The 12,169-nt window shown below is 48.7% G+C and overlaps 1 protein-coding gene across 3 annotated transcripts in view; it reads left to right on the forward strand.

The window, feature by feature from the left end:
* The first annotated feature begins 3,023 nt into the window (after positions 1–3,023).
* Positions 3,024–12,169, forward strand: part of TATDN2 (TatD DNase domain containing 2) — a 34,244-nt gene continuing 25,098 nt past the window's right edge. Inside the window, exons 1-2 of one of the 3 annotated variants that reach the window (XM_032149694.1) lie at positions 3,024–3,639; positions 3,767–4,183. In XM_032149694.1, coding sequence (XP_032005585.1) covers positions 3,773–4,183 — 411 coding nt within the window. In that variant the 5' untranslated portion in view covers positions 3,024–3,639; positions 3,767–3,772. The remainder of the gene's footprint in view (positions 3,640–3,766; positions 4,184–12,169) is intronic. The other 2 variants (XR_009213067.1, XM_032149693.2) reach the window with 2 other exon arrangements.

A 12,169-nucleotide genomic window follows, 5' to 3' on the forward strand; every position in this document is an offset into this window, starting at 1 on the left:
TAAAAAAAAGAAAAGAATTAAGTACTTGTGAAAAGTAAAGTAGAGGTTCCTCTTCAAAGACTTTCCTCCCCATCTAATTAGGAATAAATAGTAACTTCTCTTAGAAGCAAAATTTATTCAAAGACCTAACATTCTTAAATATCTGCTAGCCATAATAAATCAATGTACTTTATGTTCTTAGCTCCCACAATTCAGCCTAAATATTTGCCCTGGCATGGTTATACTGGTCCAAGCAAGCATTAAGTCATAGCCTGTTCTTCTTCCTTATTTGAAAGTGTTTTTACCTTTCTTAGCATTCCACAAGTTACTTCCTCCTTCCTTTGTTCTCCTCTGCTTTTGCCTCTTTTAAAAAATTCTAAGTTGCTAGCCAATCAAGACAAATACAGAATGTGAAGTCCCGTTTCAGCCGATGGAAACTGGACACAGTGGTAGGGTGGATACATCAGGTTATAAATGACCCTGTTTCCTTTGTTTGGTGTACTTGTGGCAAAACTGCTGGTGAGTGTACCCTTTCTGCAGAAAGTATAAAAATGGCCTTGCTGAGAAAATTATTTATGTTCAGGTGCTATTTCTTTATGGCACTGGGGAACAAGCATTTCAAACATACTGACACATGTTACAACATGGATGAACCTTGAGATCATGGTAAGCAAAAGCAAGTCACATATTGTATGATTCCATTTTTAATTTTGTCAGAATAGGCAAATCTATCAAGATAAACTAGATTACAGTCTTGCTGAAATTACAGGAGTGAGCCACCAGGCCAGCTGGTCATAAACCTTTTTTCTTTCTTTTTTTTTTTTGTTTTGAGACAGAGTCTCCCTCTGTTGCCTAGGCTGGAGTGCAATGGCATGATCTTGGCTCATTGCAACCTCCGCCTTCCAGATTCAAGTGATTCTACTGCCTCAGCCTCCCGAATAGCTGGGATTACAGGTGCACACCACCATGCCCTACTAATTTTTGTATTTCTTTTTAGTAGAGATGGGGTTTCACCATATTGGTGAGGCTGGTCTTGAACTCCTGACCTTGTGATCTGGCCGCCTCGGCCTCCCAAATTGCTGGGATTACAGGCGTGAGCCACCATGCCTGCTGCTCATACACTTTAAATGAGTGAACTTTATGGTATATAAATTATATCTTAAAGCTGTTAGAAACAAACACACAAAGTGGTTACCCTCAGGCATTTGAAAAAAGAAAGCTACATTTACCTTTGTATGCCACTCCTCTCTATTTAGCCACACACGTATTTTGTTCATGCTTTTCTAGGTCCTTTGTTTTTTTCATGTCTTTCTTGGCCATTGCTCCTCAACAGTAAGTTTAGATCACTTCATTCTTTTTGCCTTACATTCCATTGTATGGATATTCCTTAATGTATATAACCAGTTCCTACTGACAGAGATCGAGGTTTTGTTTTCATTCATTATAGGAGTGAGCCACCACACCTGGCCTTATATGTACTCTTTTAATGGCTGAGGTGGAGCCATCTTTGTTATGTTTAAGAGCGTTTCGTTGTTTTTTTTTTTTTTTTTTTTGAGACGGAGTCTCGCTCTGTCACCCAGGCTGGAGTGCGGTGGCGCGATCTCGGCTCACTGCAAGCTCCGCTTCCCGGGTTCACGCCATTCTCCTGCCTCAGCCTCTCCGAGTAGCTGGGACTACAGGCGCCCGCCACCACGCCCGGCTAATTTTTTGTATTTTTAGTAGAGACGGGGTTTCACCGTGGTCTCGATCTCCTGACCTCGTGATCCGCCCGCCTCGGCCTCCCAAAGTGCTGGGATTACAAGCGTGAGCCACTGCGCCCGGCCAAGAGCGTTTCATAATGTGTTTTTGTTCATTGCTTCCTTTGCCTTTTTTTTTTTCTTTTTCCCTGAGACAGGGGTCTCACTTTGTCTCCCTGGCTGGAGTGCAGCGGCAGTAATCTTGGCTCACTGGACCCTCGACTTCCCAGGCTCAAGGGATCCTCCCACCTCAGCCTACTGAGTAGCTGGGACTACTGGCGCCCACAACCACACCAGGCTAATTTTTGTGTTTCACTAAAGACAGGATTTGCCCACGCTGGTCTCGAACTCTTCGCCTCAAGAGCTCCACCTGCCTCTGCCTACCAAAGTGCTGGGATTACAGACGTGTGCCACTGGACCCAGCCTCCTTTGCCAGTCTTAATACTAAGTTATTTTATTATTTTGGGAGAATTGCTACATCGAATATCAGCCCTTTGTCATGTTTCCAGTATTTTTCTAAATTTGTACCTTGTCTTTCATTTTTTTTCTCTCTCTTTTTTTTTTTTTGAGACAGGGTCTTGCTCTGTCCTCCAGGCTGGAGTGCAGTGGCGGGATCACAGCTCACTGTAGCCTCGCCCTCCCGGCCTCAAGTGATCCTCCCACCTCAGCCTGAGTAGCTGGCACCACGCCCAGATAATTTTATTTTTTTGTAGAGATGGGGGTCGCACCATGTTGATCAGGCTGGTCTCTAACTCCCGAGCTCAAGCCATCCTCCCGCCTCGTTCTTCCAAAGTGCTGAGATTGCAGGCGTGAGCCACCGCGCCCAGCCGTCTTTAATATTTTTCACCAGGCGGATAGTCTACATTTTTGTGTAGTCTTTTTTTTTTTTGGTGGCTTCTAATTCTAATTCTTCCCCTTTCTGGGTGTGTACTTAGTCTCTCTGAGCCACAGTTTTTTGCTCTACAAAGTGAGGTGATAATGCTCAGCACACGGTTTGCTTTGGCTCGATGAGAAATCCAGGTCTGAAAGCTTCAGGCATGGGGGCCGGCGCTGAGGGGAACAGCGTTAAGCGATGCGCGTCAGCGGACACCGCCTGCCTGCACAACTGGCTGGCCTCAGCTTCCCGCTGTTCAAGCACACGTGAGTGGCTCCGCCCCATCTGGCTTCTGACCAATGGACGAGCTTCCTAAGGCGTACCATCCCGACTCCAAGCCGCTTGGCTTTGAGGCGGGCTCCGTCTTGCTCGGAGTCCCGCCCCTTGCCGGGTCGAGCAATGGGCGCCTTCCGTTTGGCGCAGGCCCCGCCCCTGTCGCTCTCCGGCCTGCGGGCCGCAGGGCTCGTTCCGGAGGGCGGGCGCCACGGAGGCCGGAGTGGTCGCAGTTCGGGCGGAGGCCGGGTCAGGCGGGGCTGTAGGGCTGGGGCGGGCGGCGGGCGGCGGGCTGCCCGGCGGGACAGCGGCGGCAACCGGCGGGGGGCGTCCTGAGTTGGCGGACGGGGGCGCTGCCAGCTCCGGAGGGGCCGCTCGGGCCTCTTCCGGCCCGGGTCTGGTCGGGCCGCAGTAGCAGGGCGGGCTGCTGCGCCGGGTCTGGCCCTGGCCTACGGGCTAAGCGCCCGGCCCCAGGGCTGCGGGTCCGGCAGCCATGTGTGGATCTTGAAGCGCCATGTGGTCTTCTGAAGCGCTTTGACAGTTCTGAAGGGCTTTATATTGCAAACTGATCAAAGCGCTTTGTAGCCCCGGAAGCGCTTAGGTATCTCGGAAGTAGCGCTGGGCAAAGTGAAGGCTTCCTGATCTCAGAAGTACGTTGTGGGCTTGGAAACCAACGGAAGCCTTTAGTAAATTTTGGATCGCTTTGACTTCTCTGACACGGTTTGGCATCTCTGAAACCTTGAGAACTGTGATGGGCAGTGGAAAGAAGAGGGAAAGGTCAGTGAGGCTAGCCTCTGGCTCTGCCCTTGTGTCTTGCTCTCCTCCTGGGCCCGGGGTGGCGGGAATCTGTGGTGGGGCCGCCAGGAAGAGTGGTGTTGGAATCCAGGCCCCCTGTACCTTGCAGGTGCCCATGGCGTCCGAGCGGGGCAAGGTCAAGCACAACTGGAGCAGCACGTCAGAAGGGTGTCCCCGCAAGCGCAGCTGCCTCCGGGAGCCCTGTGATGTGGCCCCCTCCAGCCGGCCAGCTCAGAGGTCTGCGTCGCGTTCTGGAGGGCCCAGCAGCCCTAAGCGCCTGAAAGCCCAGAAGGAGGATGATGTGGCTTGCTCGCGGAGGTTATCCTGGGGCTCATCCCGCCGCAGAAATAACTCCTCCTCCTCCTCCCCCCATTTCTGGGGCCCTGGTGTGGGCGGGGCCGCCTCCAAAGGCTGCCTGATTCCGAACACTCGGGGGTTCCTGTCTTCAGGGGGATCCCCTCTGCGTCCTGCCAACGCCTCTTTGGAAGAAATGGCTTCTCTAGAGGAGGAAGCCTGCAGCCTTAAGGTAGGTGGCTGCCACGCTTTGCAATCAGTGAAGACCCTTCCACATGGCTTGAGAGGTTGGGGATGGGAATTTTGGTGGAAGGAGACTATAAAACATTTAACATTACATCCTTGAAGGTCTGGAGGCTCTTCCTGGAAGTCCGCTCCACCCAAACTCGAAGACCTAGCAGTCTTCCAGGCGCGTGGCTGAAGTTAAGTAGAGAGGTAATTTTCAAACTCGGTAGCACTTTGGAACTACTTGGAAAGCTTTAAAATACTTGGGCCTGCCTCCTACCCCAGAGAAACTGATTTATTGGGCTGAGGTGTGGTCTGGGCTTCCAGGTTTTTCAGTGCTCCCCAGGTTATTGTAAACGTGCAGCCCCGTTGGAGAATCACTGCAGTAGAAGGTGGATTATGTGCTCGAGAGAAGAATGTATTTATTTTAGTTGTCAGTTTAAAGAATTGTGTGCCCTTGTACTTTGAACCACTCTGAATCACAGAACCAAGAATTGTGGTTCTTGGTGTAGCTTTTCTCCAAAGTCATAGTTTCCAGCATGTTGGGGTTTTGCTTGGTGATGCTAGTTTTTTTTTTTTTTTTGGAGGTTAAATTGTTAGTTCCTTAATGGAAACACGCAAGAGGGTTTCATAAGTACTTTGAGCAGACCAAGGAGTGCTTCACGGAGAAGATATATTTCGCTCATCTACTCAATCAAGGCTTTGAACAAATAATGTGTTGAGGGTTTAGTTTGTGCCAGGCGATGTTCCAGGTGTTTGGGATTCTTTACTAACAGAACAGATCACTTTCCCCTTAGAGTTTGCATCCTAGGTTTTGAAGCTCTGAGTCTTAAGAAGTGAGAAGTTTTGCCTGTGGAGGAGTGGAGAAACAGTCTTATTTGGGATGAGACGGGCTGCCTCTAGAGAAAATTACTTTACAAAAGCAATTAAAACAGGCCCTAAAGAATATGGCTTTGTTTTTAAGCCTAGCAAGGAGGCTGTATCTGACTGTTTGTCTTGGGGACTCGTAGGCTAAGTGCCCCTGGTTTTTTCAATGTGGACCTCACTGTCTGAACTCTTGTGTGGGCATGTGGAGTTTTTCTTTTTAAGTTCACAAATAATGGTGAGTTGAAAAGCCCTGTCTCTAGCGTAGGAATGCTGAATTTGTCTCAAATCAGGTAAGTATGGGACTTTGCTCATACAAGTTAATCTTGCCATTAATCCTTGATACAATTTCAGTAGACTTGGGTACAGCATAAAATAATACCAATTGATTAAATTTAGCTTCACTGACAATTTATAGATAGAGTGAAACCTGGTACCGGGAGAGGCAGGAAATTTATTTTACATAGTCTTTGAGGTGTGCTGAATCCCTGGCTGTCCTAAAGACGTGGAACTCGGGTTTGAGGGTGTGGTCTAATCTGGGTGGGTCTAATTGTAGGATGGACCCACCTTTCTCTCATTAAGGCTAAAGGGGCCTTGTTTTGCAAGAACTCAATTTAATGGTTTCAGTATAAGCGCTTGAGGGTTATTGTGCGCCATGCACTGTTGGGTCTGGGAGTGATGAGCTTGTAGGGAGCAGTCTGGTGGGAGGGCTGGAGGGGTGGTCATATGACTGCCCACAATGTGGTATGATGGAGTAGTGAGCCCAGAATGGAGGCTGGAGAGCGAGGTAGGGGGTGGATTGCAGCAAGGTGTTAGTAGCCAAGGGAATTTGGATTTTATCCTAAGGACAATGGATTTTATTCTAAGGGACAATTCCCTTAGAATTGTATTTTTTTTTTTTTTGAGACAGATTCTTACTGTGTCACCCAAGATAGACTGCAGTGGCGCGATCTCTGCTCACTGCAACCTCCACCTCCCGGGTTCAAACAATTCTCCTGCCTCAGCCTCCCAAGTAGCTGGGACTACAGGTGTGCGCTATCATGCCCAGCTGATCTTTGTATTTTTAGTGGAGATGGGGTTTCGCCTTGTTGGCCAGGCTGGTCTCTAACTCCTGACCGCAAGTGATCTGCCCGCCTCAGCCTCCCAAAGTGCTGGGATTACAGGTGTGAGCCACCATGCCCGGCCAATTGTAGTCTTTTTTTAAAAAAATAATTTTATTTTTTTGAAACAATTTCCCAGGCTGGAGTGCAGTGGTGCAATCATGGCTCACTGTAGCCTCAAACTCCTGGGGTCAAGCAATCTTCTTAAATAGGTGAGAATATGGGCATGTGCCACCACACCCTGCAGATTAAAAATTTTTTTTTTTTTGGGCTGGGCGTGGCGGCTCACGCCTGTAATCCCAGCACTTTGGGAGGCCGAGGTGGGCGGATCACGAGTTCAGGAGATCAAGACCACCCTGGCTAACACGGTGAAACCCTTTCTCTACTAGAAATACAAAAAGAAAATTAGCTGGGCGTGGTGGCAGGCGCCTGTAGTCCCAGCCACTCGGGAGGCTGAGTCAGGAGAATGGCATGAACCCAGGAGGCAGAGCTTGCAGTGAACTGAGATCAAGCCACTGCACTCCAGCCTGGGCGACAGAGTGAGACTCAGTCTCAAAAGAAACTGGGACTAAAGGCGCCTTCCTTTTTTTTTTTTGTAGAGATGAAGATCTCACTCTGTCGCCCAGGCTGGTCTCAAACTCCTGGGTTCAAGCTGTCCTCTTGCCTTGTCCTCCCAAAGCGCTGGGATTAGAGGCATGAGCCACTGTGCCAGCTGGATTGTCTTCTAAGCAATTAGAGAATTTATACAGGGCTCTACACAGAAAAGGAAATTGCATTGTAGAAAGATCACTCTTGTCGAGCGAGGATTTTTATATTATCCTGATCGTCTATCTCTAGGACTGCTTAGGTCTCTTCCTGGAGTATATGTTTGTCAGTTTAAAAACCAAGTGTACGGTACTTGACTCATCTTTTTTTTTTTTTGACTCATCTTGATGAATTACAAAACACCTCTTACCTTCCGGCTTCATCTGTACCTCTTCCTCCCTTGCTCTGTAGTCATCTGTGAACTTCTCTGTCCTGGTCCTAAGTCCTTCAGCAAGCATAGCCAAGGGGTACTCACAAAAATGGCATGTTCATCCTCAGGTCCTTCTAGAGTCCTCTCACCACTCTCCTGTGTCTGCTCTGTAAACTTTTTTTTTTTTTCTTTGAGACAGGGTCTTGCTGTGTCACCCAGGCTGGAGTGCACTGGCATGATCATAGCTCACTGCATCTCAACCCTCAGGCTCAGGCGATCCTCCTGCCTTAGTCTCCCAAGTAGGTGGAACTACAGGCATGTGCCAACCTGCCTGGCTAATTTTTTTTTTTTTTGAGACAGAGTCTTGCCCTGTCACCCAGGCTGGAGTGCAGTGGTGCGATCTCGGCTCAATGCAAGCTCCGCCTCCTGGGTTCATGCCATTTTCCTGCCTCAGCCTCCCCAGCAGCTGGGACTACAGGTGCATGCCACCACGCCTGGCTAATTTTTTTGTATTTTTAGTAGAGATGGGGTTTCACTGTGTTATCCAGGATAGTCTCGATCTCCTGACCTTGTGATCCGCCCACCTAAGCCTCCCAAAGTGCTGGGATTACAGGCGTAAGCCACCGCGCCTGGACTGCCTGGCTAATTTTTTATGTTTTGTAAAGAGTCTCCCTATGTTGACCAGGCTGGTCTTAATCTCCTGGGGTCAGGCAGTCCTCCCACCTTGGCCTCCCAAAGTGCTGGGATTACAGGCATGAGCTACTGTGCCTGGCCTTGCTCTGTAAACTTTGAGGGTTACACAGTTGACTTTGTTCCCTTCTCCCACCAGCCTTTAACACATCTTTCTCTGTGCCAGGTCACAGAATATTCTGAGGGGAAGGTGTTAGACTGGTCACTTTAGAATGGGTAGAGATCCCTGCTGGCTGACCTCACATCGTTCCCTTCTTACCTCCAGGACAGTTGGAGATGTTTTATATTAGCTGATGATCTTCATTTACTCTTCACAGAGGAGATTAACTGTGTGACAAGCACCTTCATGTAGTAAGGATTATTTTTACTATGACATCTAAATGTCTACATTCAATTTAGAGTAGGAAGAATGGAAGGGAAAATTTGAGCATGTATGATAAGGCTTGATCAACTATGATTCTCGATGCTTGACCTATAGACTGTCACATAATCCCAAGAGTGTCGTGAAGTAGGTGGTATTATCTCTACATATCCGTTAGTAAATACCTTCATATCAATTAACAAATATTTAAGCACCTACTCTGTGTAGGCACTGGGCAGATGAGATTCAGAAAGGTTAAATAAGCTGACCAAGGCCATGCAGCTGCTAAGTGGCCGAGCTGTGGGGTAGTATCAGATCAGTCCAATTTCAAAGCCAGTGTTCTTTGCACTGCTGCCTCTGGGAGCACCTGCTCTGTCCCAGCCTGGCATCAGATGTAGGGGTGGCAAGATGAAGGTGCTAAGGTCCCTCCCTTGAGGAGCTCTCTGCAGGGTGAGTTAGCCCAGGCACAGTAAAGCACTGGGTATCGAGGCTCTCGAGTGATAGAGCTTTTGCACATCCCCTTTCCTGCATCTCCACTTGGCACATGTCCAGTGTTCACGTGGAACACCAGGCTTGGGGCTGTTGGTGCCAAGGACAATCAGGCCATGCTTCACAGACTGAAAAGTCACTCACCACAGGGCAGTGAGTGGAGTGCTGTAACAGGGATGGGTTTGGAGTACCCAAGGGTCAGGGGAATGAGCGACTGACCATCAGGAAGGTCCTCACAGAAGAGGTGACACCTGAGTCTTACTGATGGACAAGGAGGGGGACAGGACATTTCGGGCAGAGGGAGCAATATGTGCCCAAAATGTCAGGAAATGCTGCTTGTCTGGAGTGCTTGGGGCACTGCTGGCCCTCCCTTCTCTCATTCATGCTCTTCTGCATTCCCTGGACACTTGGGTGTTTGGAGGAAGGCAGGAGATGAGGCTAGACAGGAAGGCTGGGGCCAGTTTATGAAGGGTTCCTGATGAGCTCAGGGGTGGGGATTATTCTGTAGGCAAATGTGGAGCCCTGGAAGGGTTCTAAGCCAAAGCTGAAGTGTTGGGGTTTGCATTTTAGAGCTCCTCTGGCATGCTGCAGGGAAAGGGTAGGAGGGAGAAGACAGGGAGCTGATGAGGAGCTGTTGAAATCCTTCAGGCTAGTGGTGATAGGGCTGGAGCAACATCTCCACTTATCTTTCCTTCTTTCCTTTGGAGATGGACAGTTCACCAAGCAGTGCTTCCAGGAAGAACGAACTCTCTCCTTTATGAAGTCAGGTGGTTTATCTCTTACCTTCTGCCCATGGTCTACCTACTTCTTACCTTTAGAGCCATCTGTCACCTGCTGAAACTAATCCTCGGTGAAGTTGATCCATCTTAGGTCCTCCAGCCTAGGAGAGTGTTTCTCACTTTCTCTCTTTTTTTTTCCCCCTTCCCCCTTCCTCCTTCCCCCTTCCCACACCCCCTCTTTTCCTGTCGGTCACCCAGGCTGAAGTGCAGTGGTGCAATTGGCTCACTGCATCCTTGATCTCCCAGCTCAGGTGATCTTCCTGCCTCAGCCTCCCAAGTAGCTGGGACTACAGGCATGCACCACCATGCCCACCTAATTTTTCTGTATTTTTTGTAGAGATGGGTTTTTTTGCCATGTTGCCCAGGCTGGTGTTGAACTTGTGGGCTCGAGCGATCTGCCTGCCTCAGCCTCCCGAAGTTCTGAGATTATAGGCAGGAGCCACCATGCCCAGCCAACAGTGTTTCTCGCTTTCATATTTCATTACTCCTTTCCCTTGGCTTCCAGGATGTTAGGGAGAACTTGAGTTTGAATCCCGGTTCTGCCACTTACAAGCCATGTAGCAGTTTCACTTTCTGTAAAAGAAGGATGACAGCTATAGCACTTCTGTAAATTGTAAATCTGTATGAAAACATAAGGTATATTATTATACTCCTAATTTTTTTTTCTCCCCCAACTCCAGTCTTCGTCTTCACAACCAGAGATGGCAAAACTGCTGGTCTGCGGACTGGATGTGGCCTGCTAGGTCCTTACAGTATTTACATTTTGGGACAATTCACATTCAGAATTTATGACTCCAGGCTGGGTGCTCCAGCACTTTGGGAGGCTCAGGTGGGCAGATCACTTGAGGCTGGGAGTTCAAAACCAGCTTGGCCAACATGGAGAAACCTCGTCTCTACCAAAACTACAAAATTTAGCTGGGCGTGGTGGCACATGCCTGTAATCCCAACTACTCAGGAGGCTGAGACAGGAGAATCACTTGAACCTGAGAGGCAGAGGTTGTAAGTGAGCCGAGATGGCGCCACTGCACTCCAGCCTGGGCGACAGAGTGAGACTGTCTCAAAAAATAGAATTTATGACTCCAGTCTAAGTCCCTACCTTGAACTGAAGAATTGAATGACGTCACCTCCCCACTTTATGGCCCCTTTTCTTATTTTGTTTTTCTCCTTGGCAGTTATCACTCTCTAACATACATATTTCACTTGTCTTACTTTTCTCCTGGTTTTCCCTTCCCTTACCAGCTAGAATGGGAGCTCCAGGAGGCAGATGTTCTTGTGTGTTATTACTATTTTTTTTTTTTTTTTTAAGACAGCGTCTCCAAAAGGTTGGAGTGTCTCCACAGGCTGGAGTGTCTCCACAGGTTGGAGTGCAGTGGCACAATCTCGGCTCACTGTGACCTTGACCTTCCAGACTCAAGCAATCCTTCTGTCTCAGCTCCTGGAGTAGCTCGGACTACAGGTGTGGGTCACTGCACCCAGCTAATTTTTGTATTTTTCTTGTACAGATAGGGTCTTGCTATGTTGCCCAGGCTGATCTTGAACTCCTAGGCTCAAATGATCCTCCTGCCTTGGCCTCCCAAAGTGCTGGAATTGCAGGCATGAGCCACCACACCAAGGCTTGTTTTTTTTTTTTTTTTTTTTTTTTAATTGAACGCTAAACCCACAGGTCCAGAACCGTGCCTGCTGGCACAGAGTAAGTGCTTAGTAAGTGCTTGCTGAATGGTTGAAAAATGCACTAAATTCAATATTTCTGGTTTTACTTGAAAAAAACAGAATCTCTAACTCTGATTCTGTACTCTGAAATGGCACTAGTTAGAGGTGAGGAGCAGCTGCCTGTCTGAGGGTGCAGATACTCTTCAGTTTGCTGCAGATCTCACCCTCTGTGTTGTATACCTGGCTTCAGCGGGAGCAGAGGCCAGGGGTGGTGAAGCAAAGTGGAGATGGGGCCTTAACAGACAGGTGGGAACACAAAATGGGACGGAGGGAAGGACATCGCAAGCAGAGGAGATAAGATGTGCTAGCAAATGTGTAAGAGGGTGTGATGGGCCAAGGGTGGCAGGTGGTTGGTGGGAGGCAGAAGAGGGCACTAGAGAAGAGAGCTGGGAAGTTGGGGCTGTGTCTCACAGGGCAGGCCCTGGGAGTCATCAAATTTATTATTAGTATTAGAGGCCAGGCACGGTGGCTCATGCCTGTAATCCCAGCACTTTGGGAGGCCAAGGCAGGCAGATTGCTTGAGGTTAGGCCAACGTGGTGAAACCCCATCTCTACTAAAAATACCAAAAAAATTAGCCAGGTGTGGTGGCAGATGCCTGTAATCCCAGCTACTCGGGAGGGAGGCTAAAGCACAAGAATTGCTTGAACCTCAGAGGTGGAGGTTGCAGTGAGCTGAGGTTGCGCCACACACTCCAGCTTGGGCAACAGAGTGAGATTTCGCCTCAAAAAAAAAAATTATATATATATATTTTATATATATATGTGAATTCCTTAAATTTAAAAAGATATAAAGAAAACACGCTGTGCACGGTGGCTCATACCTGTAATCCCAGCACTTTGGGAGGCCGAGGCGGGTGGATCACCTGAGGTCAGGAGTTCAAGACTAGCCTGGCCAACATGGTGAAACCCCGTCTCTACTAAAAATACAAAAATTAGTGGCCGGGCGCGGTGGCTCACGCCTGTAATCCCAGCACTTTGGGAGGCTGAGACGGGCGGATCACGAGGTCAGGAGATCGAGACCATCCTGGCTAACACGGTGAAACCC

The sequence above is a fragment of the Hylobates moloch genome, unplaced genomic scaffold, assembly GCF_009828535.3.
Source record: "Hylobates moloch isolate HMO894 unplaced genomic scaffold, HMol_V3 SCAFFOLD_4, whole genome shotgun sequence".
NCBI lineage: Eukaryota > Metazoa > Chordata > Mammalia > Primates > Hylobatidae > Hylobates > Hylobates moloch.